Genomic DNA, 27,354 nt, shown 5'->3' on the forward strand with positions numbered 1-27,354 from the left:
GAGAGAGAGAGAGAGAGGGAGAGGGAGAGGGAGAGAGGGAGAGGGAGAGAGAAAGAGTCAGCAGTGTCCCTACCTTTCCAAGTCAAAGTGCTATTTGCTTCTGCTTCTGCTATCACTGCTCAGTGCAAGGTGGTTTGGACTGTGCAGTCAAGAATGTCAAGAATGTAGGAAGGAAGAAGGGCTGCGGTGTAGAGGGCCCTAGAGATACCTCTAAGGAGGCAGTCTCTAAAGGGATATCCTTAGAAGGGGGTAGACACCAAGTGGGAGGAAAGATGGGGTTTCCCAATCTTGGGGGCTTTTGTTCACTGAATGGAGAGTCCCCTTGCCCCTTGCCCTCACTTTTAGGTTTCCTGAGAGCCCGTTGGCACTCCCTGTCAACTGCATAAGAGGATGCTGCCCTTTGAGCACAGCCTCCAACTCTTTTGAACATCAGTGGGCAACCACCGGTAGGGGAGCCGAGTCATGGGCACATGATGTAGGCCTGGGAGGTGAGGGGACTCTACTCCACTGGGTGATAATGTAATCTTCCAGACCCCTATACCTACACTTGGGGTTTCTCCTTCATGGCTTTCCTCACTTATCCCATACCCTCAGGGAGTGTGTATTTCTGTATTGGAGGAAGGATGTTTCCCTCTGTGTACCTACATGTCAGGGATTGGTGCATTTCTGTCCAAATCAAGCGTCTTTTATATGGGTATCTAATGAGTCCCTGGGTGTGGTGGCGTGAGGAGTTAGAAAGCTCAGAAATGGAAAATATTTAACGACCAGAGTAGCAAATGAATACAGCTTGCCCATTTGCATTTTCCCTTTCACTCTGACTCATCTTCCCCTCTCCCCACACTATTATTGCCCCTCCACTAGCCCCACCCATTGGCACACCCTGTCTGATCTAGGAGGGATTAACATCCGTTTGCACCCAAGCTAGAATGAGAGATAGAGGGAAGGCATATTAGGTCTGGAGAGAGAGTAGAAGGATGGTCTGAACATTCGGGGGTCCTGGAGCCAAAAGGTGAAACAGGAGTTTTAGAGACATAATATTTGAGTCTAGGAGGGGACCAGAATCTAAGAGAGAAGCCGAGGGGGAACCAGACTGTGTCTTGTCACCAGAGCAGCCCACCAGTGCCTGACTCGTTAACCTTCCAGTTATTTATTAGGCACATATCATAAGCGATTTAGCAGCACTTGTTCTGTGAATGAAAATTCTATCACAGGACGAGGAATAATGAAATAGTAAGAAACAGAGAAAGAAATTTGAGTCTCTCAGAGCTCATCTTTTCCCCAGGTTAAGGAGTGCTAAAGTGTGAAAAGAGGGGAAATCTCTGAGGAACTTCACCCCCTGGGCAGGAAGTCAAAGAAACCTCGGAGTCCTGATTTCAGAGAAATGTCATTTGTCATCAACCCAAGAAAAGGAGTTTTTCTCTTCGAAGACCACCACAGGCCCTTCCTGGGGTTGCCCCCATCAGAGCCTGATGGGAGGATCTGAGTCACTCACACACCCAGTCCCCAGTGATGTCCCAGATGACAGGGGTCATTCCCACAGAGCAGTTGAGGCTTCCTAGTACCAAGTCAGAGAGAGGGAGGAGGAGGCATGCTTTTGGCCCTCCTTCACTCTCTCCTTAGAATGCAGATGTTTCAGTCCTTTTTACTTTTGAGGTAGTAGAAAGAGCTTCCAGCTGCTAGAGATCTACTGACACCTCTAAGAAACAGAACTAATACTATTTGAATGATGCTATGTACCGAGAAACCACTTTCACATACATCATGTCATTTCATCTTCACCCCACCTCCAAATGAGGTAAGCAGAGGTTATCCCTATTTCATGGATGAGTTAACTGAGGCTCAGAGAGGTGACTTGCCCAAGGTGACTCAACTAGTAAATGGCAGAGATGAGACTCAAACGCAGGTCTGATTATCCCAAAGTTCTTATTGCTTTAGGTACACTTCTTTGACTAGGGGTTCACAAATGAAATGAGACAGGAGGTTAGGAGGCAGAATGCCAGGGCTCTGGAGGGGAGAGTGGTCTCTCCTGGAGGAGTGAAGCACAGCCAGGGGTATAAAACCACACCCCTTGGAGGACTGTGGCAGACTGATACTTGGGACACCCAATGGATGACTGTGAGGTCAGGGGCGGGGCTAGCTCCAGGGTGGGGGTGCCCAGGAGCCCCAACAGCAGTTCAGAGCATGCGGTGTCCAGGAGGAAGCTACAACCGGTGAGTGGCTGCTTCTCCCCAGCTGAGACTTTCCTCCCACTACACCCCTCTTTCTGTCCACTTCCTGCCAGCCTGTAGCCCTCTCCGTGAAGTGTCCAACTAGTAATCCCCCCTCCTATGGGGTCCGTACTCATGGTGAGCCCACACCTAGGAATATGCCTGCTGGGCACTGCAACACTTAGGTGCGTCTCTTTATATCTGGGTTCCCAGTTTTCTTAAAAGCCAATGTGGTGGTTTTGATGTGTGATAAATTTCTGCCTTGTTCGGTTCTGTCCTTCTGTTCTTCACTTTTGGCGTATGAAAAACAAAATTGAACCGTCTCCTTATCCTAATCTTGAGAGGAAATAGCCTCTCCCTCTATAGTTCCCATTTCCCTTTCTCTGGCTTCCTCAAGGGTCAAAGCCTTCTCCAAAGTCTCTCCATCTTCAGATGAGGAGCCTTCTCTCCTGTGGCTTCTGACCTGCTCTCTTATCTCACTGCATGGGAGCCTTTGGTCTCTTCCAGTTCCTTCTCTGAGGATGGGTTCTAGAAGTTTCGTCCTCAGGGAGATGATTGATTGATGCCTTAGAGCCTGCCCTCCTGCAGTTACGACCCCTGTCTTGCTGCCCTTTCTTCCTCTCGGGACCCTCAGCTCCACATGATGGGCTTGCAGCAGGAGGACACACTAGCTTTCTAACCTCACCCATGAAGCTGTGTCTTGCTCCATCCCTAACTTCCAGGGCTGACTGGGTTTTGTGGTGATCTTCTTGTCTGGAATGAGGAGAGCCTGACCTACTCCGAGGTCTTTCCCTGCAGAGGAGCTTGGAGAAGCAGAAGTATCAGTGTTTGCTATCCTTTAAGTCAGACATTGCCAACTGGCAGGACCCATCTATACTAGCCTTAAATCCACTACTTGAGATAGTTCTTAGCTGTCTGGTCCTTGCTCTTTAAGTCCTGAATTTGGTCTAATTTCCATTCTCCTACCACCCCACCTCCACCCCGGCCCCTGCTATGATTCTAGATAAGCTCAGGTCCTCTCTCGGGTCAGGTTATCTGTTCCATTCAGGACAGAGAGCTCTGATTCAGAACCAGCAATTCACTCTTTCTCCCCTCACCTCCACAGGCTTGAGAATATGCTGTTCCTGCCTCCCCTTTTCACCATGGACCCCACAGTGTGGCCCTTCTCTCAGAACCTCTGAGATTGGTACCCAGGCAAGGCACAATGCCCACGTCCCCAACAAGACTGCCTAGTCCCTATGGCTCTGATCGGCTGGTACGGCTAGCAGCCAGGCTCCGGCCAGCACTATGTGATACCCTGATCACAGTGGGGAGCCAGGAGTTCCCTGCCCACAGCCTGGTGCTGGCAGGTGTGAGCCAGCAACTGGGTCGCAGGGGTCGCTGGGCTCTGGTGAAAGGCATCAGCCCTTCCACCTTTGCCCAACTTCTGCACTTTGTTTATGGGGAGAGCCTAGAGCTGCAACCTGGGGAACTGGGGCCCCTTGAGGAGGCAGCCAGAGAGTTAGGGGTACAGTCCCTGGAAGAGGCATGCATGAGGGCTCGAAGAGATACGGCCAGAGAAGAGCTGGGTCCAGGGCTGAAGGAACAACAGGAGGAGCCAGAGAAACCCACAAGGGATTCTATGAGAGGAGTGCGGGGCTTTGGAGAGAAGCAGAGACCACAGAAGTTTGTTAGAGCTGGTGGGAAAGAACAGGAGACGTTGCACAGGCACAGGCCACCAAGAGAGAGCCCTGAGATGGCAGAGGCAACTCTGGAGGAGCAAGGGGAGCAGATGAGACCAGAGGAGAAACTCAACCAATCCCCTGTTGGCCGCGGAGGAGTAGATGGGAAGCAAGAAGTGATCATGTGGGTGAGGGACAGTCCAGGGGGCTCTGAGGAAAGTCTGCGGGAGTTCCCTGGCCCCCTTCCCCCACCAGGTTCCCTCCAAACCGGCATCACCCCTAGGCCCTGGTGGGCTGAGGCCCCTTGGTTGGGGGAGGGCCAGCCTGCCCTGTGGAGCATCCTGCTGTTGCCGCCCAGATATGGCACTCCCTTCTCCCATAGCACCCCCATGACTGCAGCCCAGCAGGAGGTCTGGCCTCGGGACCAGAGGTGAGTTGAAGGGCCTATGGAAGACCTCCGGCTGGGAGGGAGTGGCTTAGGAGAGGCAGCAGTGAAGGGTGGAAGGGCACCACATCTCTTATCTCTACTATACATTTCCTGAGCTGGGGAAAGGACAAGAAGCTCCCACCACAGGGAAACCCAAAGCCCAGCCCCTGAGGACTCATGACACCTCCCTCTCCAGAAAGGAATTGGCCAGGATCCCAGGTGTAGCCGAAGCTGTAACTCTTCCCCATCCCACTCCCAGGATCCCACTGTCCCTGAGCCTCCACAAAGGCCTCTGGAGCCAGAACCAGTTGGCCTCCTGCAGCCCCACCCCAGGTAAGCCCCTCATTGCCCTGCATGCACCCTGTAACATGTTCTCTCAGCTGGGGCTGAGGCTGGGGCTCCAGGAGTCCAGCCTGAGCAGAGCCCCTACTTCACTCTGCTCCCTTCAGGTTCCCTCCCCCAGGGCCCCACACAGCTCAGCCCTGGGGAGATGGAAGAGTCTGATCAGAGGCACACAGGTGAGTAGGGTGAGGGCACTTTTGCCTCAGCCCCACTGTAGCCCCTGATGTCTTGCCTGAGTGTTCCAGTGATCCGGCTCTGGGGTTCCCAGCCCTGCCCTCCTTTGCCTTTTGTCGCCACAGGTGAACTTGCAACCTGTGTGGGTCATGTGGGCACAGCAAGCCACCCATCTCACCAACACCCTCCCCCACCCCCTCCTGCTCGGTCTCGGCCCTATTCTTGTTCTGTCTGTGGAAAGAGGTTTTCACTCAAACATCAGATGGAGACGCACTACCGTGTCCACACAGGTATGGGCACCCTGCCCTGTGTGAATTGTCTACCTCCTTCCAAACTCCAATGGGCCCGCTCCTAAGTCCCTCTCTGAGTGTCTGGCTCCCCCACAACGACCTTGCCCAATTGCCCCAATCTACCCCAGGCCAGCCTTCGCTCCTTTCCTCTTTCCTTCATGGGTCTTCCCCTCCACCTGCCCTAGGAGAGAAGCCCTTCTCCTGTAGCCTCTGTCCCCAGCGCTCCCGGGACTTCTCAGCCATGACCAAGCACCTGCGGACGCATGGGGCCGCACCCTACCGCTGCCCTCTGTGCCAGGCCGGCTGCCCCAGCCTGGCTTCCATGCAGACGCACATGCGCGGCCACTCGCCCAGCCAGCTCCCGCCGGGATGGACCATTCGCTCCACCTTCCTCTACTCCTCCTCCTCCTCCTCGAGGCCATCTCGGGCCTCGACCTCTCCTTGTAGGCCTCCTTCCTCAACCACCTGACAGGGTGTCAGTAGCTTCTTTGGCTTCAGCCAAGCGTACAGAATGAAAGATGGGCCGGCGGGCCTGCTAGGCTTCTGACCTCGCACCGCGGCTACGGCCGCCTAGCAAACTCTGCTCCAAGAAGCGTCGCAGCAAGGGCGCCAAGAGCCCTCTCCCAGATGACCGCGGGCCACAGAAACCTGGGCCAGCGAGCCCGTGTGGGGTGAGGGCAGTGAAGTGTGCACGAGTGAAGGTTAACTGTGCGGGGACTGGCGGTTCATCACCAAAATAAAGAGTTTCCTGTGCCCTCCTCTCGGGACCAGAAAGCCGAGTCCGGACTTTAGCCTGCGGGCGGGGGACAGCCTTGCCCCTAGTCCTGTAGCGGCCCCTGGTGGTTCATCGCGGCGGCCACCTCCTCCGTCTCCCGGGGCTCCCTCTCCTCCCCCAGAGGCAGAGGGCCGCGAGGACTCGGCGTCCAGGCCGACTTAGCAGCAAGCCCTGTGTGGGGAGGCTGTCAGAACCCAAGTTACCCGTCCCTTCCACAGCAAGCAACTGCGCGCGGAGTCTGAGTCTGGGCCTCCAGCCGGGGGCTCGAGAGGAACGCGTGCTCCGCCCTGCTTTCGGCCACCCTCCTCCTTTCCTAGCACAAGAGCCGAAAGGCCGCAGCCTCTCCAGCATCCTCCCTCCAGGCTGTACGAAACGGCTGCCGGGTTTAGCTCCGAACTGAGACTAATCTTTTGCCGCCGCCCCTTACCCAGCCCACGCCTCCTGCGGTACCGAACTTCATTTTCCAGTGTCTCTGGTGTTCCCAGGGTCCGAGGCCCACCGCACTCTGGGAGTGGTAGTTCACACGGGCCGCTGGCCTCGACAAGAACAATGGGAGGAGTCTGGGTCAAGAACCACAACTCCCGGTGGCCCCGGAGATCGCTTTCTGGGTCGGGTCAGGACCCCATGGTCCCAGCTCTCGCGGCCCTAGCTCGCCAGGAAGGAGCGAGGCGCTCGAACTACATTTCCCAGAGGGCCCTGCGCCTCATCCTCTCCCGCCGCGACGCGGGAGTCTATGCTCTTCAGATGCGGTCTAAGGGTGACGGCCGGCAGGTCTCGGACTCCCGCTCCCGTGGTGCCCCGCGCGCGGCCGGCCCAGCCCCCGGCTCCCGGCGACCCCGCGGCGGCGCTGGTGGTTGTCGTGAGCCGCCGCCGCCCCGCCCCTCCTCTGCTCCCCTCCCCCCCGGCCCTGCTTACGGGCCGCCCCTCCCCCCGCCTCCCCGGCCCCTCTCACGGTGCCAAGATGGCGGCAGCGGCGGGCGGCGGCAGTTGCCCCGGGCCTGGCTCCGCGCGGGGCCGCTTCCCGGGCCGGCCGCGGGGCTCTGGCGGGGGCGGGGGCCGCGGCGGACGGGGCAGCGGGGCCGAAAGAGTGCGGGTAGCTCTGCGGCGCGGCGGCGGCGCGGCGGGGCCGGGCGGAGCCGAGCCCGGGGAGGACACGGCCCTGCTCCGTTTGCTGGGGCTCCGCCGGGGCCTGCGCCGGCTCCGCCGCCTGTGGGCCGGCCCGCGCATTCAGCGGGGTCGGGGCCGGGGCCGGGGCCGGGGCTGGGGCTGGGGCCCGAGCCGGGACTGCCTGCTGGAGGAGGAGAGCAGTGACGGGGAGTCCGACGATGAGGTGAGGCAGTCGGAGGCGTCCCCATCGCCGGGCGGGGCGGAGGTGGGGGGCTTCCAGGGGTCTGGGTGGCCCCGAGGAGTGGCGTGGGGAAGCGTGGTCCTCAAGGCCTCCTGAGGAGGGAAAGGGCCCTGGAAAGAGGCATGGGAGGAGGTAGGCTGCACGGGAGCTGTCGGAGGAAGAGGCCTCTGAAAGTGGATAGAGAAGCCCGGGCTGCAGCTGGGCACTTGGGCCCGAGGCAGGTCCTGCTGAAGTGTCTTGGGCTGATCCTTCTTGGTAGTTGGCAAATCCAGGGCAGGAGAGGTTTGGGCTAGGAGGCTGTGGGGACTGCACGCCCAACCGGTGGTTGACAGCAGCAGCGTGGCTCGAGTGGACCCAGGCTAGGGCTCTCTGGGCTCTTACCTGCAGGCTGCCCCGCCCGGCCGCATAACCTCCGGCACATCCCTGATTTCACCAGCGCCCCAATTCTTTTTCTGACTTAAAAGTGGAGAGAGGGTAAAATGGTGGAGGTCTTCCTCTTGGGGGCACAGGTTGAAGAGAAATGGAATGCAGGATGAGACTGGGCACTCTAGCAGGTCTGAGTTCAATTCAGGATTTATCACCAGTCTCTCAGAAAAGGCAGGAAAGTGTGCGTTTTATTACTTAGGACAGTTTGTAGCCACTTCAGGACTCGGGGCAGATTATAATATGATAAACCGCTTGATACACACACACACACACACACACACACACACACACACACACACACACACACACGCACACACACAAACACACACCCTGCTTGGGTGCCCCAATTCCCATTTTCACTGAGGAAGAAACTACAGCCCGAGAGGGTATAAGCAGAGGTTCCACTTTTTTCTCAGTTGGAGAATGAGGGAATCTGAGGGTAGTGCCTACTGCCTGATCTGAGGCGACCCTCTTCTGTTCCCTTTGAACCAGTGAACCACTGATGGCTGTGCTGGTGTGGTCTGGAACGGGGTGCAGGTTCAAAATACCCTCTGCCTCCATCCCTAGGAAGAGACCGTCTTTTCTTTTCCCCTTGCTTTCCAGTCTTTTTAGTTCTTTTGTAAATAGGGATACGTTAAGGGGGAAGCTGGGGATATTCCTCGGAACCTGAGTCTCACATGAAACGAGGGCTTTGGCACTGACTGCTGTTTCTCCCCTCCACCCCTGGTCCCCTAAATCAGGAGTTTCAGGGTTTTCATTCAGATGAAGATGTGGCCCCCAGTTCCCTGCGCTCTGCGCTCCGATCCCAGCGAGGTGAGTGATGGGGAAACTCTACCTCTATAGCTTTACAAGAATGTTATTCTTGCTTTTCGTGTCAGCTCTTCCCTGTTCAACTAGAGTCTTCATCAGTTACCAAGTGTGTTCTGTGTTCAAAGCTCAAGCTAGGCTGGGCTGTCGGGGAAACAGACAAGACTTAGTCCCTGCCCTCCTGGAGTCCCTCAGTCTGCAGGGCTACCTTGACCCATCTCCCCACACCTATTCTCCTTTTAGGTCGAGCCCCCCGAGGTCGGGGCCGCAAGCATAAGACGACCCCCCTTCCGCCTCCTCGCCTAGCAGATGTGGCTCCTACCCCCCCAAAGACTCCTGCCCGGAAACGGGGTGAGGAGGGCACAGAACGGATGGTGCAGGCACTGACTGAACTTCTCCGGCGGGCCCAGGCACCCCCAGCCCCCCGGAGCCGGGCATGTGAGTCCTCCACCCCCCGTCGGTCTCGGGGGCGGCCCCCAGGACGGTCAGCAGGCCCCTGCAGGAAGAAGCAACAAGCAGTAGTGGTGGCAGAAGCAGCTGTGACAATCCCCAAACCTGAGCCCCCACCTCCTGTTGTTCCAGTAAAACACCGAACTGGCAGCTGGAAGTGCAAGGAGGGGCCCGGCCCAGGACCTGGGACCCCCAAGCGTGGAGGACAGTCTGGGCGAGGAGGCCGTGGAGGCAGGGGCCGAGGCCGAGGCGGGCTCCCCCTCGTGATCAAGTTTGTTTCAAAGGCCAAAAAAGTGAAGATGGGACAATTGTCCTTGGGACTTGAATCAGGTCAGGGTCAAGATCAACATGAAGAAAGCTGGCAGGATGCCACTCAAGGAAGAGTTGGGTCTGGACAGGGAGAGGGCCCCTGCTGGAGGAAGGAGCAGAAGCTGGAGGAGGACGGAGAGGAGGAGAAAGAAGCGAAAGACAAGGAGGAGGAGGAAGAGAAGGAAGAGCGAGCTGTAGCCGAGGAAGAGATGGTGCCGGCTGAGGAAAAGGAAGAGGCGAAGCTGCCGTCACCACCCCTGACTCCTCCAGCCCCTCCACCTCCTCCTTCCCTCCCACCCCGCTCAACATCTCCTCCATCCCCACTTTGCCCTCCACCACCCCCAGTGTCTCCTCCGCCCCCACCATCCCCTCCACCGCCTCCTGCCCCAGAGGAGCAGGCAGAATCCCCTCCTCCTGTGGTCCCAGCTACATGCTCCAGGAAAAGGGGCCGGCCTCCCCTGACTCCCAGCCAGCGGGCAGAGCGGGAAGCTGCTCGGGCAGGGCCAGAGGGCACCTCTCCTCCCACTCCAGTCCCCAGCACCACCACAGGAGGCCCTCTGGAAGACAGCCCCACTGTGGCCCCCAAAAGTACCACCTTTCTGAAGAACATCCGGCAGTTTATCATGCCCGTGGTGAGTGCCCGCTCTTCCCGTGTCATCAAGACGCCCCGGCGATTTATGGATGAAGACCCGCCCAAACCCTCAAAGGTGGAGGTCTCACCTACTCTACGGCCTCCTGTTGCCACCTCCCCACTCGCACCACAGGAACCAGCGCCAGCCCCGTCTCCACCGCGTGCCCCAACTCCTCCACCTACCCCAGCCCCACTCCCTGAGAAGAGACGGTCCATCCTAAGGGAACCCACATTTCGCTGGACCTCACTGACCCGGGAACTGCCCCCTCCTCCCCCTGCTCCTCCACCGGCCCCACCCCCGCTTCCTGCACCCGTCACTCCGTCCCGGAGGCCCCTGCTCCTTCGGGCCCCTCAGTTTACCCCAAGCGAAGCCCACCTGAAGATCTACGAATCGGTGCTTACTACTCCTCTTGGGGCCCCTGAAGCCCCTGAGCCAGAGCCGCCTCCCGCCGATGACTCTCCAGCTGAGCCTGAGCCGCGGGCAGTGGGCCGCACGAACCACCTCAGCTTGCCTCGATTTGCCCCTGTGGTCGCCACTCCTGTTAAGGCCGAGGTGCCGCCTCCTGGGGCTCCAGCTCCAAGCAGTGGGCAGCAGCCTGAGGCTCAGCTGCAGCAGCCCGTACAGGCCTTGCACACCCAGCTGCTGCCTCCAGCGCTACCACCACAGCAGTCACAACTACAGCCGCAGTTACAGCTGCAGCCGCCGCCACCGCAGCAGCCGCCACCACTGGAAAAGGCCCGGACTGCAGGCCTGGGTTCCTTACCGCTGTCTGGTGTGGAGGAGAAAATGTTCAGCCTCCTCAAGAGAGCCAAGGTGCAGCTAATCAAGATCGACCAGCAGCAGCAGCAGAAGGTGGCATCTTTGATGCCGGTGAGCGTGGTACTTGGGCCATGCCCCTGCACCCAGCCTCAATTCTCTGCAACCCCTGAACCTCGTTCCCTCCCTAGACACCCTCCAGCATTGCAGGGAACCTTCAGAGCCAGTCCTTCCCCTGTCCCCCAGCTTCCTGTGTTCCTTCCCTGGCCCCATCCCTCCCCAGTGCTAGTCTCCTGGCCCCATTTTTTCTCGCTCTCTAGCCTCTGACCCTGTTTATTCCCCCACCAGTCAAGCCCTGGAGGGCAGATGGAGGAAGTCGTGGGGGCTGTCAAGCAGATCCCAGACAGAGGTTCTGTCAGGTCTGAAGATGAATCGATGGAAACTAAGAGAGAGAGACCGTCGGTATGGAGTGGGAAGAAGGCCCTCTGAAGAAGGCTGGTTGCGGGGCCACAAGGGGCAGTGCTCCACATACGTTCCTGCTTTCTCCTCCCCCCAGGGCCCCGAGTCCCCTGTGCAAGGCCCCCGCATCAAACATGTCTGCCGTCACGCTGCTGTGGCCCTTGGTCAGGCCCGGGCCATGGTACCCGAAGACGTCCCCCGCCTCAGTGCTCTCCCTCTCCGGGATCGGCAGGACCTCGCCACGGAGGGTAGGGGCGGGCATGTTGGGAAATTTGACAGCTGTGTCAAGTTTGGGGGCAAGTGAAGGCATCAGGAACCTGGGAGAATGGCAGCTGAGTCGGGTGCTTGGGGCCAGGTGGCAAGTGGGTTGGAGTGCTAGGTCTTAGAGCAGATTTGGGAGCACCTGGAATGGGAGCACTGTGGGAAAGTGGGGACCAGAAGGCCAGTTGTATGGAATCTAGGGGAGGTTAGGGAAATGAGGTAGAACTCCTGGTGGCTTTGTGGCTCCATCCCGGCCTCTCCACTGCACTAGATACGTCGTCAGCATCTGAGACTGAGAGTGTCCCATCTCGGTCCCGGCGGGGAAAGGTGGAGCCAACAGGGCCTGGGGGAGACTCAGAGCCTGCGGGGTCTGGAGGGACCCTGGCACATGCACCCCGGCGCTCACTGCCCTCCCATCATGGCAAGAAGATGCGGATGGCACGGTGTGGACACTGTCGGGGCTGCCTGCGTGTGCAGGACTGTGGGTCCTGTGTCAACTGCCTGGACAAGCCCAAGTTTGGGGGCCCCAACACCAAGAAGCAGTGCTGTGTGTGAGTAGCTGGGGTGCAGCCTCCATTCCCACCCATGGTTGTCAGTTACCCAGGCCTCCTGCCCCAGCAGAGCAGTGGGATTGGCATCCTTGTGGAGAGCTTCCTCTCTTCCCCCAGACCACCAGTCCCCTACCCTGGTGACGTGCTGCTCCCCTCCCCAGATACCGGAAGTGTGACAAGATAGAGGCTCGCAAGATGGAACGGCTGGCCAAAAAAGGTAACGAGGTTTGAGGAGCATTTCTTTACACAATCTTACTGAGATTCGTGGTACGGAGGAAACCATGTCTTCTTTGCTCTCCTCCCCATACCTTTGCAGTCCACCACCTTTCTTTTCTTTTCCATCGTGTGCTTGTTTGCTTCTGCCCCACTTTTTTCTGGCTTTTCTCCATCCCAGTGTCCCATGTCCCTGGCTGAGCTCAGATCCTACTAAGTCCCCTGTTCCCACAGGCCGGACGATAGTGAAGACGCTGTTGCCCTGGGATTCCGATGAATCTCCTGAGGCCTCCCCTGGTCCTCCAGGCCCACGCCGGGGGGGCGGGAGCTGGGGGGCCCCGGGAGGAGGTGGTGGCCCCCCCGGGGCCCGAGGAGCAGGACTCCCTCCTACTGCAGCGCAAGTCAGCCCGGCGCTGCGTCAAACAGCGACCCTCCTATGATATCTTCGAGGACTCGGATGACTCAGAGCCCGGGGGTCCCCCTGCTCCTCGGCGTCGGACCCCCCGAGAGAATGGTGCGAATTGTTTGTTGCTTCCTCTGTCAGTCAGTCCTGTGTCTTTTGTGTGGAAGCGTCAGGACTCCCAGACCCAGGGCTTTGTCAGTCTCAGTGTAGAGAAGGGGGGTGGTTTTAGTGGACAGGGAGGACGGGTGCAGGAGGTTTTCAGTAGCCTGCTGAACAAGGCCCAAGTCATCCTAGTGGACCTTGTCTAGTTAAAGAAGGCCCTGGGGATCCAGGTAACAATTGGGGGTTGTAGAGGAGGGGGAATGGGGCAGAGAGGAGGGGGAAACCTCACCGCTCATGTGTCCTGCCTAGAGCTGCCAGTACCAGAACCAGAGGAGCAGAGTCGGCCCCGCAAACCCACCCTGCAGCCTGTGTTGCAGCTCAAGGCCCGAAGGCGCCTGGACAAGGTCAGCATAACCCCACACCAAGAACCCCGAGTCCTGTGGAAGGCATGGCTCCATCCCAAGGAGCTTCCTGGCAAGTCAGGGTAACAGGCTCACCTGAGTGCCGTGGTGTGTCCACGCCAGAGGACAGGTCCTGAGGGGGTGAAGCAGGCCTATCCTTCTGGAAGGCCAAGTAGGATCTGGGCAAAAGGCAGGGTTGGGAAGGCTGGAGGAGAGGGCGGTGAGGAGAAAAGTTGGTAAAGGGTGGGGCTGGCAGCACTCTGAGCACCACCATCTTCCCTAGGACACTTTGGCTCCTGGCCCTTTTGTCTCTTTTCCCAATGGCTGGACTGGAAAACAAAAGTCCCCTGATGGCGTGCACCGGGTTCGTGTGGATTTTAAGGTACGGCATGGAGCAGGGGAGGGTGGTGGGGACTACGGTGGGAAGAAACTTGTTAATCATGAGTGAGAAACCAGGGCTTTAAGGTTGGGTCTGGCTTGTGTTCCTGGCTGCTCTCTGACCCCTTGTCTTCTCCTCCCTCAGGAGGATTGTGATCTGGAGAACGTGTGGCTGATGGGCGGCCTGAGCGTACTCACCTCCGTGCCAGGGGGACCACCGATGGTGTGCTTGCTGTGTGCCAGCAAAGGCCTGCATGAGGTTGGACCCCTGCCTTCTTTCACAGCCCCCCAAGTCTGGTTTCTTGGGCCCTCTCCACAGGGTCACGTTCCCTGGCCTTCTGGCCTCACACTCTGCCTGTCGTTCCGTCTCCCCACCCCAGCTGGTGTTCTGCCAAGTCTGCTGTGACCCTTTCCACCCATTCTGCCTGGAGGAGGCCGAGCGGCCCCTGCCCCAACATCATGACGCTTGGTGCTGCCGCCGCTGCAAGTTCTGCCATGTCTGCGGGCGCAAAGGCCGGGGATCCAAGGTTCGGGCACGAGGGCCATGGCAGTGGAGGCATGAAAGAGAAGGGGTATCCCTGTGCCAGTAGGTTCTGCCATTGCTGTCTTTCTTCAACATCCAACAGCACCTCCTGGAGTGCGAGCGCTGCCGCCATGCTTACCACCCAGCCTGCCTGGGGCCCAGCTACCCAACCCGGGCCACACGCAAACGGCGCCACTGGGTGAGAGATGAGGCCCCCACCCCTTACTTTGGAGTTCTGATTAATGCCGCACACCACCCCCAGACATGCTCTAGGCGAGGGTTCTCAGGAGGCGGGGAAGGGTGGAGGTCCTTCTGAGAGTTTGATAAACATCACACGTCCTCTTCAAGAATTTCACGTAGACAAGATTTATGTGCAGAATTTGTATGTAATGGTTTTATGGGCTCATGCATTCCACGGCCCCCAGCTCACAGCCCCCTCCTGCTCTAGCCTAATCTCTTCCGTCTCACTCTACCGATCTCCCCACTTCATTTCTCTCCTGCCCTGCTTCTTTCCTTCTCCCTTCCTCCTCCTCTTCGCCTCTCCTGCACACTTTTTCTCCTCTTACCCATCCTTCCTCATCTGTCTCCTGCCTCCTCTTTGCCCATCCCCGCTTCGCACTGCTCCAGCCCGGTGTCTGGCTTTCCCCCTAATGTCGCCCTGCCCTCCCAGATCTGCTCAGCCTGCGTGCGCTGTAAGAGCTGTGGGGCGACTCCAGGCAAGAACTGGGACGTCGAGTGGTCGGGAGATTACAGCCTCTGCCCCAGGTGCACCCAGCTCTATGAGAAAGGTGGGGACCTGGCAGGGGACCGGGGCCCCGGGGGCCACCGGGGAGTGGGCCAGGTTCCTAGACAAGCAGTTGGAACAGATACTCTTCTCTAGTGGCTTTCTACTCTTTTCTAACTATGGAGCCTTTCCTTCCACTCAGAGTACTCTCCCACTGAGGGCAATGGGAGTGGAGGGCGTGGAGCCCACCCTTGTGGTGGTCCCTGAGATGCCTCCTGGAACCTCAAGTCTCCACTGAGCTCTTTGAAGACCTGGGCTTCCTCATTTACTCAGGCAGCATGTTTAGCAAAGCTCTTTACTTTGTGAGGCCTTGGGGCTGCAGAGTTAGAAAAACAGCCTTATCCTCAGCTAGCTTTTGGGGAATGGTAGGGACCCAAGTGGGGCATGATAGAGGCAGCTCCTGCAGCAGTCAAGGGATGGCTGGCCTCTGGACAGGGGCTCTGAGGGGCAGCCAGTGGCACCAGCCCCTCTGACTTGTCTCTTCTTCCCTCTCGCTCCAGGAAACTACTGCCCGATCTGCACACGCTGCTATGAAGACAACGACTACGAGAGCAAGATGATGCAGTGCGCCCAGTGTGACCACTGGGTGCACGCGAAGTGTGAGGGGCTCTCAGGTGAGTGGGTGGATTACCTGGGGGGTGGCCTCAGTCCTTTGGGGATCCCTGTTCTACCCTTCACCACAGGCCCTCAGGGGACAGGGCTGAATGTTCTTGGTGATCTGGGGGCTGCTGAAAGCCCTCACATCTCCCTAAACCATTTTTTCCTTTCCTGCCCTGGCTGTTCTAGATGAAGACTATGAGATCCTTTCGGGGCTGCCAGACTCGGTGCTGTACACCTGTGGGCCATGTGCTGGGGCCACGCACCCCCGCTGGCGAGAGGCCCTGAGTGGGGCCCTGCAGGGGGGCCTGCGCCAGGTGCTCCAGGGCCTGCTGAGCTCCAAGGTGGCAGGCCCACTGCTGCTGTGCACCCAGGTCTGGGGGCCCAGGTGGCAGGACGGGGTGGGCCTAGGCCCAGCACGAGCCCTGCTGACTTCCCCTCTTTGCAGTGTGGGCAGGATGGAAAGCAACTGCACCCAGGGCCCTGTGATCTGCACGCTGTGAGCCAGCGCTTTGAGGATGGCCACTACAAGTCCGTGGTGAGTGGGACACTGAGAGGAACAGGTGGGTGCCAGGAGGAGAGGATTGGGGTCGAGGCTCGAGTCCTGACAAACCCCCTTACAGCACAGCTTCATGGAGGATGTGGTGGGCATCCTGATGAGGCACTCGGAAGAAGGAGAGACGCCGGAGCGCCGGGCTGGAGGCCAGACGAAGGGGCTCCTACTGAAGGTGAGCTCTTTGGGGGATGCCTGGAGGGTAGCTAGTATGGTAGTGGGGAGGAGAGAGTGGGTCCTTTAGACCCTGCCCCGGCCAGCTCTCCTGAGGAAGCCAGTTCTTCTCATCCTGTTAACCTGCTCCCCAGCTGCTAGAGTCTGCGTTCGGCTGGTTCGACGCCCACGACCCCAAGTACTGGCGACGGAGTACCCGGCTGCCCAAGTGAGCGAGGCTGGGTAGCAGGAGGGGAACCAGGGAGTGAGGGCAAAGGCAAGGGCACCTAGGAATCCAGGGGCAAGCTGGACTGAGAATAGACGAGGAACAGGGTTAGGGTCTGGAGGGTGGTGGAACCAGCATGAGAGTCCCCAGTGGTTCTAGACGAGCAGAGACTCAGATTGTGTAGTTAACTCGTACTTCGGTTCTACTTTATGCAAGGCAGTGTTGGGGACAGCAGTGGGCGAGCCATGTTTGGGAGGTTGGGCAGGCACTGATGACCCAGACAGTCAGGGCACTGATGGGGAGACCCAGGGGCTGTGGAAGCCCAGAGGAGGCGCCTGCCTAGGAGCCTAGGGCCTGAGGCTTTCCGGAGAGATGACATCCAAGCTGAGAAGTGGAGGAAAAGTATTCCGGGCATGAGGGACAGTGTTTCGTGGGCCAAAGGTGGCATGAGAGGGCCTGGCTTGTTTGGGAGACTGAGAGAAATTCCACGTAGAGAGAGGACAGAGGGTGTCATGGCATGTTCAGGCTGATACTGTGGGTGGGCCCCAGTGCATCCCCCACCCCCTGTTAAGAGACATGTCAGAGGCTGACCCTGCCTGTCCACAGCGGAGTCCTCCCCAATGCCGTGTTGCCCCCTTCCCTGGACCATGTCTACGCTCAGTGGAGGCAGCAGGAACCAGAGACCCCAGAATCAGGGCAGCCTCCAGGGGATCCCTCAACAGGTACTGGGAAATTGGGGCTGGAAGCCAGATCCCCTGGTTGGTGGGCCAGGCTCCAGGTCCTCATTCTTGGACCTTCCTTCCCACACCCCTTCCAGCTTTCCAAGGCAAGGATTCAGCTGCTTTCTCACACCTGGAGGACCCCCGTCAGTGTGCGCTGTGCCTCAAATATGGGGATGCAGACTCTAAGGTGAGGGCTACTGCATGAAGCCCAGGCTGTGGGGTCTGGTCTCTGGGTCCTCCCCTCCTGCCACCCTCCTCTGTCCCCAGGAGGCAGGGCGGCTTCTGTACATCGGGCAGAATGAGTGGACACACGTCAACTGTGCCATCTGGTCAGCCGAAGTGTTCGAAGAAAATGACGGCTCCCTCAAGAACGTGCACGCTGCTGTGGCTCGAGGGAGGCAGATGGTGAGGGCACGGGCCTGGAGAGGTGGGCAGTCCTCGGGGCTCTCCTCCACTCGGAGACAGCTCTTGTTTAGTCTCTGCCACAGCTTGTCCTTCCGCTGCTGGTCCTAGTACCTTTCTTGGTTGTCCCAGCACTGTGGTGCTGCAGTGACAGCAGCTCTTTTCCTGTTTGTGCTCTCTGGCCATAATATGGGCCTGAAGCCTGGGAGACTAAAAGTTAGTCTGTTGAATCTTGTTGATTAAACCTGTGCTGGATGCTTTCCATACAGTGTGGCATTTAGCTCTTATTACATCGCTATGAGGTGAGATGTAGCCTGAGTTAGAATCCCCCTTACCAGTTTCGAACCTGAGTCAGGTACTGTAGAACGTCTCCAGCTCACCCTCAGAAAGATGATAGAGAGACGTACTACGGAGGGCAGATGTGAAGATTAAATGAAATAATACAGGTTCCATGCTAGAACAGCATGAGGAAGATGGTAAGGTAAATGCCACTCTCAGCCTTAGCTCTTGTTATTCTTCTTCCTATTGCAATTCTGTATCAAACAGTCTGAAACAGTTTTGATGTGTACCTGGCCCTGGATGCAGCTAGGGGAGAGGTAATGTTTGGTGAGTGCCTTTGCTTGGTGAGGTGCTGGGCTAGGCAGGGGCCCAAGCAGAGTCTCAAGAACAACGATGCTGAGTGTCAGACTCTGGCTCGGGTCACTGGCTTCCCCCTTTAGCAGCCCCTTCCCCCCACAGCGCTGTGAGCTCTGCCTGAAGCCTGGAGCCACGGTGGGCTGCTGCCTTTCCTCCTGCCTCAGCAACTTCCACTTCATGTGTGCCCGGGCCAGCTACTGCATCTTCCAGGATGACAAGAAAGTTTTCTGCCAGAAACACACAGACCTGCTGGATGGCAAGGTGGGCCCGCACCCTGGGGGAGACAGCTCCCCACTGCACTCTCTTCCTCTTCCACTCAGGGAGCTCCGTAGCCCCTCAGGCCTGGCCCCAGCTGCCTCTCAGTGTCTCTTCCTTGTTCCCTTACCCTCTGCCCCCAGTCCTTTAGTCAAGCCCCTGACTGACCAGTCTCTGCCTCCAGAGCCTTCCCTCACATACCCCTCACCTGCCACCAATCCAGCAACCCCATTTGCCACCCCCCTCCCAGGAGATCGTGACCCCTGACGGTTTTGATGTTCTCCGCCGAGTCTATGTGGACTTTGAGGGTATCAACTTCAAGCGAAAGTTCTTGACGGGGCTTGAACCTGATGCCATCAATGTGCTCATTGGTAAGCAGCTTGCTCTCTACCCTGGTCTTCCTGACCCTGCCTGGGCCCACCCTCCTGATCTCTCCTCTGCACCATAGGCTCCATCCGAATCGACTCCTTGGGCACTCTCTCTGACCTCTCAGACTGCGAAGGACGGCTCTTCCCCATTGGCTACCAGTGAGCAGCCCAAGGGACATTGGTGGGGCTGGAGGTCTCCAGGACTGGATCTTGTTTCCTAAGTTGTCCTGACCCTCTTGTCCCACACGCCCACCCGTCAGGTGCTCCCGTCTGTACTGGAGCACAGTAGATGCTCGGCGGCGCTGCTGGTATCGGTGTCGAATTCTGGAGTATCGGCCATGGGGGCCGAGGGAAGAGCCGGTTCACCTGGAGGCGGCAGAGGAGAACCAGACCATTGTGCACAGCCCCGCCCCTTCCTCAGGTACAGCCTTGGAACTCCTTCGTTTTCTTCCCTGAGTGCTGCCCTCCCCAAACAGTTACCCACCAACCCTATTCTCCTTGTGCCCTAAGGAAACCCCAGGATGCTTGCCATTGTGCCACTTGCTGTAATGGCGGTAGTTTGAGATGACTTAATGGCTGCGCAGAGTGTGCGGGGGCTGTGCTCAGCGTCTCCCAGGAGAGAGTGCCATGCTACCTGCTTGTGCACAAATGCAGGGAGCATTTATGGCCACCTGACTTGGGGCTGCGTGCTCATGTGATGCTCCCCGCAGCCCTTTGAGAAAGGTGTAAGCTCCTCTGTACAGCTCAAAGAGGGCAGTAGCTCTCCACAGTGACCTAGTGGTAGAGCCAGGATTCAAACCTAAATCTGCTCATTTCCCAAACTGGCAGCTTCCCATCTGTGCTAGCACTGAGGGATGTAGCTGAGCGCTGGATGGCACAAAGCAAAGAACGGGCTTGGAGATAGGTAGAGGGAGAGGTCCTCGTGGGCCGAATGGGAGGAGGAGGAGATTTGGATTGCGCTTGTGGGTGAGGTGTTTGTTCTGGGTTGGAGCATGACACAGGGTAGAGAGGGGAGGAGGGTACAGCCATCCTGGCTGGAAACAAGGAAGTGTTGGGAGGAGGCAGAAGAGATCAGCTTGCACAGATTGGGTGGAGCCAGCTAATGGGGAGCCGCAAGCACCAGGACGGGGTGGATGCATTTGATGTGGCAGGGATGTGCAGAGCAGGTAGGACTGGCCGTGCTGGAGAGAGGGCAGTGCCCTGTGTGGGGCCTGAATCAGAGAGCAGTAGGCAGCCAGGAAGTGGGGAGATGGCAAAGGATGGGTGAGGAGGGGTCACAAAGGAACTCGGACCCAGGTGTGTATGGAGGTTTTGCAGAAGCCACAGAGGGGTTTGGGACCTGGGTGATGACTGGGAACCCATGCACCTTGTCCCCAGCTCAGGTGCCAGGCAGAGAAGGTGCGGTTGGTTCAGAAGAACAAAGGGTATGTGAGGGGAGGCTTTCACAAAGAGCCCCTGCCACCCATGATGCCATTCTTTTGCCTCTTCAGAGCCCCCAGATCATGTGGACCCCCCACCAGATACAGGTGCCCTTATCCCTAGAGCTCCTGAGCACCACTCACCCGTTGAGAACCAGGACCTCCCACTTCGGCCGGATCCAAGCAGCGCCCCACCTCCAGCCCCCCGCTCCTTCTCGGGGGCTCGAATCAAAGTGCCCAACTACTCACCATCCCGGAGGCCCTTGGGGGGTGTCTCCTTTGGACCCCTGCCCTCCCCTGGTGAGTACCTGGGAGTGTCTGGGAGAGGGGTGGGGCAGGGTGAGGCAGGAGCTCCTGGCTGACCCTGACCCTTCTCCCTACAGGAAGCCCATCTTCTCTGACCCACCACATCCCTACGGTGGGAGACCCGGACTTCCCAGCTCCCCCAAGACGCTCCCGTCGTCCCAGCCCCCTGGCTTCCAGGCTGCCACCATCACGGCGGGCCTCTCCCCCTCTCAGAACCTCTCCTCAGCTCAGGGTGCCCCCTCCTACCTCAGTCGTTAGAGCCCTCACACCTACCTCAGGGGAGCTGGCTCCCCCTGGCCGGGCCCCATCTCCTCCACCACCCCCTGAAGACCTGGGCCCAGACTTTGAGGACATGGAGGTGGTGTCAGGACTGAGTGCTGCTGACCTGGACTTTGCGGCCAGCCTGCTGGGGACTGAGCCCTTCCAGGAAGAGATTGTGGCCGCAGGGGCGGTGGGGAGCAGCCACGGGGGCCCAGGGGACAGCTCGGAGGAGGAGGCCAGCCCCACCCCCCCGCTACGTCCACTTCCCTGTGACTGTGGTGTCTGGCCCTGCCCTGGCCCCTGGAGCCCTCCCTGGAGCCCCCCGCATTGAACAGCTGGACGGAGTGGATGATGGTACCGACAGTGAGGCCGAGGCAGTCCAGCAGCCTCGGGGCCAGGGGACTCCACCTTCAGGGCCAGGAGCAGGCCGGGCTGGGGTCATCGGGGCTGCAGGGGACAGGGCTCGACCTCCCGAGGACTTGCCGTCAGAAATTGTGGATTTCGTGTTGAAGAACTTAGGGGGGCCTGGGGAGGGGGGCGCTGGGCCTAGAGAGGAGCCACTCCCCCCAGCACCTCCCTTGGCCAATGGCAGCCAGCCCCCTCAGGGCCTGCCCCCTAGCCCAGCTGACCCCACCCGGACGTTTGCCTGGCTCCCTGGGGCCCCAGGGGTCCGGGTATTGAGCCTGGGCCCTGCCCCCGAGCCCCCCAAACCTGCCACATCCAAGATCATCCTGGTCAACAAGCTGGGGCAGGTGTTCGTAAAGATGGCAGGGGAGGGTGAACCTGTCTCACCCCCAGTGAAGCAACCACCTCTGCCCCCTCCCATCCCCCCCACGGCCCCTGCTTCCTGGACTCTGCCCCCAGGACCCCTGCTGGGTGTGTTGCCAGTAGTAGGGGTGGTCCGCCCTGCCCCTCCCCCACCACCCCCTCCACTGACGCTGGTGTTGAGCAGTGGGCCCCCCAGCCCACCCCGCCAGGCCATCCGTGTCAAAAGGGTGTCCACCTTCTCTGGCCGTTCCCCACCAGCACCTCCCCCAAGCAAAACTCCCCGGCTGGAGGAAGATGGAGAGTCCTCGGAGGACCCCCAGCAGGGTCCAGGGCTTTGTGGCAGCGGGTGAGTGAGTGTGCCCAGGCTGCGGAGTGGGAGAAGGGTGGGCAGGAGAAGGCAGCTCAGCCTTCTCACCGTCCACTCCGCACCAGGTTTAGCCGAGTGAGGATGAAAACGCCCACTGTGCGTGGAGTTCTCGACCTGGATGAACCTGGGGAGCCCACCTGGGGGGAAAGCCCGAGGTGAGTGGCCAGCCTCCTTTCCCTGGAGGCTCTGGAACCTCTGCCGCTTCCTCCTTCTGACAGGTCTCTCCTCACAGGCCCCTCCAGGACCGGTCCCCTCTGCTGCCACTTCCAGAAGGTGGTCCTCCCCGGGCCCCCGATGGTCCCTCTGACCTGCTGCTTGAGTCCCAGTGGCACCACTACTCAGGTAGGGGCCAGCCTTTTCCTCTCACTGCGTCCTTCCTGGCGCTTGTCTCAGCTGAGTAACTCACAGATACAGAACTGGTCCACTTAAAAAAAACATACACAACGCACTGGGTGTTGCACATTGCACACCTACCTGGGTACGAGCCTGGGCTGGATGTTAGAGTTACAGAGACACCCTTGGGAGCTTATGGCCTGTGTCAGAAACAGACACATGCCTGTTCAGTGTGCCCAAGAGCCCAAGGAAGGGCTTCAGGAGCTAGTGCACCAGGGTCAGAGGTTAGGTACCTAGTAAAGCCAGAGATGAAGTTCTGGGGATCATCCACAGAGGATGGAGCCCACCTAGGACCCAGAGGAAAGACAAGAACAGTGGGAAGGAGATCAGAGGAGGGTGGTGTCCCAGAGGCTTAGGGAAGGGAGTGGTCAGCAGTCCCAACTGCCACAGAGAACACCAGGCATGTGGGGTCTAGGGTTGGTGTACTGTCTGGGCAGATGGCACAGGGTAGGGAGGATGTTGTGTCAGAGTCCAGAACCGAAGACAGTGTTTGCCGAGGAAGCCAGGACAGCAGCCGGGCACCTTGCCAAAAAGTTCAGTTAAGAGTCTGGGGTGGGGGTTGGGGGTTGGGGGGAGCAGCTCAGAGGGGTTTGGTGTGAGGGCTGTGACAGCAAAAGCAAGGATGAGGGTGAAGGGGACTCGTGGATGGAAAAGGAGGTGGGAGGAGACATAGTGGTCAGGTTTGCATAAGAGACCCCTGAGGTGGAGGGAAGGACGTGAGGAAGGTGTACAGGCATACCTCGTTTTATTGCCCTTTGCTTTGTCACGTTTTTTACAAATGGAAGGTTTTTGGAAACCCTGCATGGAGCAAGTCTATCAGCGTCATGTTTCCAGCAGTATTTGCTCACTTTGTGTCTCTGTGTCACACTTTGGTAATTTTCTTAATACTTCAAACTGTTTCATTATTTGTTACGGCGATCTGTGATCAGTGATCTTTGCTGTTACTCTCGCAAAAAGATTACAACTCCCTGAAGGCTCACGATGTTTAGCATTTTTTTAGCAGTAAAGTATTTTTTAATTAAGGTATGTACATTGTTTTTTTAGACATAATGCTGTTGCACACTTACTAGACTATAGTATAGTATAAACATAACTTGTATATGCACTGGGAAACTAAAAGATTTGTGCGACTCACTTTATTGCAATATTCGCTCTGTTGCCGTGGTCTGGAATTGAACCTGCAGTATCTCCGAGTTATGCCTGTACTTGGAGAGATACGAGACATCAGTATGCAGGATGGGGGCACGTGGAGCAGTTCTGGCTGATGGACTCAGTGAAGCTGGAAGGGCAGTGCTCTGTTGGTCATGGAGGGCAGTGGGAGAGGGAGTAGGCTACAGCCAAGTAAGCTGATAATTGAGCAGACTGAGGCTCGGAATTCCTTGTGGCCCCAAGTCCTGTCCTGATGTGTGGATTTTCTCATTATGTAGAGTTAAGCTGCTGAGTATGGAAATGGAATGAAGTAGACTGAGACTGTTTTACTGAAAGGCTACTTACAGGGGTCGGAGATGGCATGAGGATATGGCAGTGACCATGACAGACAGGTCCCTGCCCATAGGGACCAGACCACATTTTGCTAGAGGAAACAGATGCATAATTGACAAGCGCATTCTAGCTTAGGATGAGCACCATGAGAAAGAAGAAAGTGAGAGTGTGCCCAGGCGAGGCCTCTGTGGTTGTGCTCAGGGAACAGAATGGAAGTGAGGATGGGGAAAGGTGGCAGAAGTCAGAGGTGGACCCTAGGGCATTGCGAGGCCCAAGGATGATGTGGGACACACAGCAAGAGTTAGGTTTAGAGTCTTGCTTAGGGCTGGAAGGGCATATAGGCAGGTTGGCCCAGAGCAGTTCTGTGGAGAGAAAGTGTGGCCATGTGACTCCTGCCCCTCCTAAAGTATGCTCCACTCAAACGTATGCCCCCCACCCCACTCAACCCAGGTACAATGGTCAGGCCTCAGTCCACATCCTGCTTGAGCCAGTAGCAGCATTTGGTGTGCTGATCCCTCCCTCCTTGAAGCATTTCCTTTCCTGGCTTCCAGCACCCCAGCCCTCTCCTCACCTCTGGCTGTGCCTCCTCACTGCCCCAGCCTGTCAGCTTTGGTGTGTCCCAGGCTCTGGCCTTGACTTCTCTAATCTCCACTCACTCCCGAGTGCTCTTGTCTAACTTCCTGACTCTAAACCCCATCTCTAATTCTGATAGCCCCCAAATCACTAGCCAGGCTCTTATATCCTGCTGCCTGTTCGCCATCTCCACAAGCAAGTTGAAAGGGGAGGTTTTCTAAGAGGAATCTCAGGCTCAACACGTTCCAAACTGAGTTCTTGACCTTGACCCCAAACTCGTTTCTCCCTCACCTTCACCATCTCACTCAGTGCCCATTTTATCCTTCCAGTTCTTCAGGATCCGCACCTCAAGAATTGTCCTTGACCCCCCCCCTTTTCTCTCACATCCACCTCACCTGTGTCAGCTAGTCCTATCTGTTCTAGCTTTAAAATTTTTAGCCCCTGAGAAATCCATCATAGTGTACGTATACTTCATTCTGTGAGTATGGGCCTTTATAATAATATATTGGTAATCTTTACAGCAACGTGGTACACATAAGAAAAATACATGTGCAAAATATAGTAGTTCTCCAGTATTTTAAATTTTGTGTGAGATGCAGAAAAATGAGGAATAGATTGGCATTTACGGTAGACTGAGTTTGAGTGAGCCGTAAGCATGTCCTGCAGTAAAGAGACTGTAGGCCCTTTAGAAAAAATAATGTCCATTCTATAGGGTTCACTGGGCAAATATTGCAGGAGGAAGGCCCTCAGACCCAGCAACTGTGCTTATACGCGGGCAGGAAGGAAGGGCAGAGGGGAACCAGGAGGGGTGATCCTCACCAACTCTGATCTGCTCCTTGGGACCAGGTGAGGCTTCAAGCTCTGAGGAAGAGCCTCCATCCCCAGAGGACAAAGAGAACCAGGCCCCTAAACGGGCTGGCCCACACCTGCGTTTCGAGATCAGCAGTGAGGATGGGTTCAGCGTGGAGGCCGAGAGCTTGGAGGGTGAGTTTGGGAGTAGCATTGACAGGGAGGGAAGGTGTCCCATAGAACACCATCCTGACAGCTCTGGCCCTGCCCTCTCCCCAGGGGCATGGAGAATTCTGATTGAGAAGGTGCAAGAGGCCCGAGGGCATGCCCGGCTCAGACATCTCTCCTTTAGTGGTAACTGAGGGGTTTCACAGGGATGCTGGGGGCCGGGATGACTCCCTGTTGGCAGGATGGGCCTCTGACGTGACTTACGTGTCCTCACTTTTGACTCTCCCCAGGAATGAGTGGGGCGAGGCTCCTGGGCATCCACCACGATGCTGTCATCTTCCTGGCAGAGCAACTGCCCGGAGCTCAGCGCTGCCAGCACTATAAATTCCGCTACCACCAGCAGGGAGAGGGCCAGGAGGAGCCACCCCTGAATCCCCATGGGGCAGCCCGCGCTGAGGTCTATCTCCGGTGAGAGGTCTGGGGTGTGATACCTGAGTCGGGGTAGCCCTGTAGGAGTTCTCAAGGGTGGGAATTAAGTCTTTACAGATTAGAAACTGAGGTCTGAGGAGAAGATACTAGGCCACTCCAGAAGTTATTCCTAGAGTTCACATCAGAAGAATGAACCTCATCTGTTCCCCGTTTGCTGTGTCTTCAGTAGTAGCAGTATTGCTCCTACCCTACCAGCAGCAGGCCCAGGCCAAAGAATATATGGGTAGCATCTTCTTGAAAGAATGGCTATGAACCTCCTTCCTTTCCTCCCTCCCACCTGCAGGAAGTGCACCTTTGACATGTTCAACTTCCTGGCCTCCCAGCACCGGGTGCTCCCTGAGGGAGCCACCTGTGACGAGGAAGAGGATGAGGTGCAGCTCAGGTCAACCAGGTATGGAGGGCAGGCCAGGGTACTGGGGATGGTCTGGAAAGGTCCAAAAGAGGGTGATCGGGGCAAGAGAGGTCATTCCTGGGTACCAACCTGTGTGACGCTGCCGTCCCCCACCAGACGCGCCACCAGTCTGGAGCTGCCTATGGCCATGCGCTTTCGCCACCTCAAGAAGACATCCAAAGAGGCTGTGGGTGTCTACAGGTCAGTGGGGTTGGGGGGAGGATGCCCCTTGGGTGGATGGACAGGTGCCCTAGTGTGGGACTACCTTGGTTCTGTCCCCCTGCCCCCTGACCTCCCCCTTGCCCATGCAACCCTGCAGATCTGCCATCCACGGGCGGGGCCTGTTCTGTAAACGCAACATCGATGCTGGCGAGATGGTCATTGAGTACTCTGGTATTGTCATTCGCTCTGTGCTGACTGACAAGCGGGAGAAGTTCTATGATGGGAAGGTAGGCTCTGCCAGGCCATGGGAATGAGACGGGTGAAACAGTGTGGTCCACGGGAACAGAGCCCCTGACTGCCCCACCCTATCCCTGTAGGGCATTGGGTGCTACATGTTCCGCATGGATGACTTTGATGTGGTGGATGCCACCATGCATGGCAATGCCGCCCGCTTCATCAACCACTCGTGTGAGCCCAATTGCTTCTCTCGAGTCATCCACGTGGAGGGCCAGAAGCACATCGTCATCTTTGCCCTGCGCCGCATCCTGCGTGGCGAGGAGCTCACCTATGACTACAAGTTTCCCATTGAGGATGCCAGCAACAAGCTGCCCTGCAACTGTGGCGCCAAGCGCTGCCGTCGGTTCCTTAACTGAAGCTGTGGCTGCCTGCCACGCCCCCCGCTGCCATCTTGCCCCTCGTCCCTCCCAGAGCATCTCACCCCACCCTCGTGTTCAGGGTGGATGTGGGCATGCAGGTGGCAAGGGCCCTGCCTCCACCCCTCCAGCCCACCCAGCAATCGCCCCCTTCTTTCCCTGGGGGCCCAGGATGTAGATATTGTACAAAAGTTTCTAAATCCCTTCTTTTCTATGCACTTTTTTATTTAAGAGGGTGGGATCCCAGGTGGGAACCCCCCACAATAAAGTCTGTCAATGTTTGGAATGGTGGTCTTCCATTTGTATGGTGCTGGGGGCAGGTAGGAGCTTCTGTTCCTCTGCGCCCCACACTCATCCTGAGCCAGGGGAGGCGAGAGGGCATCGTTCAGAATTAGAAGTAAACTGTGGGGGTCTGTTAAGGCTCAGAGCATAAATGTAACACCTATTCCAAGTTAGAACTCAGATGGGTCCCTATAGATGAACCCTCCCAAGGGTAGCAGGGCCATTTCTCAGAGGGGACCCTGGTTGCCCAGAGGTAACCCA

General features: G+C 57.7%; 2 protein-coding genes across 5 annotated transcripts; both read left to right on the forward strand.

The window, feature by feature from the left end:
* The first annotated feature begins 472 nt into the window (after positions 1 to 472).
* On the forward strand, positions 473 to 6,598 carry ZBTB32 (zinc finger and BTB domain containing 32). Of its 4 annotated transcripts, none has more exons than XM_027078992.1 (6): positions 473 to 2,210; positions 3,313 to 4,298; positions 4,492 to 4,628; positions 4,745 to 4,813; positions 4,937 to 5,101; positions 5,287 to 6,598. In XM_027078992.1, exons 2-6 carry the CDS (start codon positions 3,412 to 3,414, stop codon positions 5,568 to 5,570), a joined length of 1,542 nt encoding a protein of 513 aa, XP_026934793.1. In that variant the 5' UTR covers positions 473 to 2,210; positions 3,313 to 3,411; the 3' UTR covers positions 5,571 to 6,598. The 4 variants fall into 4 exon arrangements, with proteins under 4 accessions (XP_026934793.1, XP_026934794.1, XP_026934795.1 ...); XM_027078993.1 differs by having other exon boundaries at positions 4,555 to 4,628; positions 5,287 to 5,871; XM_027078994.1 differs by lacking the exon at positions 473 to 2,210 and having other exon boundaries at positions 3,022 to 3,462; positions 4,251 to 4,298.
* A 71-nt stretch (positions 6,599 to 6,669) lies between these two features.
* Positions 6,670 to 27,097, forward strand: KMT2B (lysine methyltransferase 2B). The gene is given in 39 exon segments (XM_027078856.1): positions 6,670 to 7,206; positions 8,391 to 8,463; positions 8,701 to 10,718; positions 10,953 to 11,066; positions 11,161 to 11,311; positions 11,596 to 11,875; positions 12,037 to 12,092; positions 12,323 to 12,405; positions 12,407 to 12,602; positions 12,903 to 12,997; positions 13,278 to 13,376; positions 13,518 to 13,631; positions 13,753 to 13,899; positions 13,999 to 14,094; positions 14,566 to 14,683; positions 15,180 to 15,293; positions 15,466 to 15,650; positions 15,725 to 15,814; positions 15,900 to 16,004; positions 16,138 to 16,211; positions 16,815 to 16,930; positions 17,026 to 17,117; positions 17,198 to 17,335; positions 18,071 to 18,229; positions 18,474 to 18,594; positions 18,672 to 18,750; positions 18,852 to 19,012; positions 20,082 to 20,309; positions 20,393 to 20,823; positions 20,825 to 21,690; positions 21,777 to 21,866; positions 21,944 to 22,053; positions 25,006 to 25,143; positions 25,228 to 25,302; positions 25,407 to 25,584; positions 25,889 to 25,996; positions 26,114 to 26,197; positions 26,316 to 26,445; positions 26,536 to 27,097. Coding segments are annotated over 39 exon segments (8,157 nt in total). The 5' UTR covers positions 6,670 to 6,837; the 3' UTR covers positions 26,812 to 27,097.
* The last annotated feature ends 257 nt before the right edge of the window (positions 27,098 to 27,354 follow it).

Source organism: Aethalodelphis obliquidens, unplaced genomic scaffold, assembly GCF_003676395.1.
Source record: "Aethalodelphis obliquidens isolate GAN/ISIS:26980383/991018 unplaced genomic scaffold, ASM367639v1 scaffold43, whole genome shotgun sequence".
Taxonomy (NCBI): Eukaryota; Metazoa; Chordata; class Mammalia; order Artiodactyla; family Delphinidae; genus Aethalodelphis; species Aethalodelphis obliquidens.

Coding starts and splice junctions, on each gene's coding strand:
- ZBTB32 (XM_027078992.1), top strand. CDS start 3,412: ATGCCCACGTCCCCAACAAGACTGCCTAGTCCCTATGGCTCTGATCGG. Junction 4,629..4,744: donor CTCCTGCAGCCCCACCCCAG/GTAAGCCCCTCA, acceptor TGCTCCCTTCAG/GTTCCCTCCCCCAGGGCCCC. Junction 5,102..5,286: donor GCACTACCGTGTCCACACAG/GTATGGGCACCC, acceptor CACCTGCCCTAG/GAGAGAAGCCCTTCTCCTGT.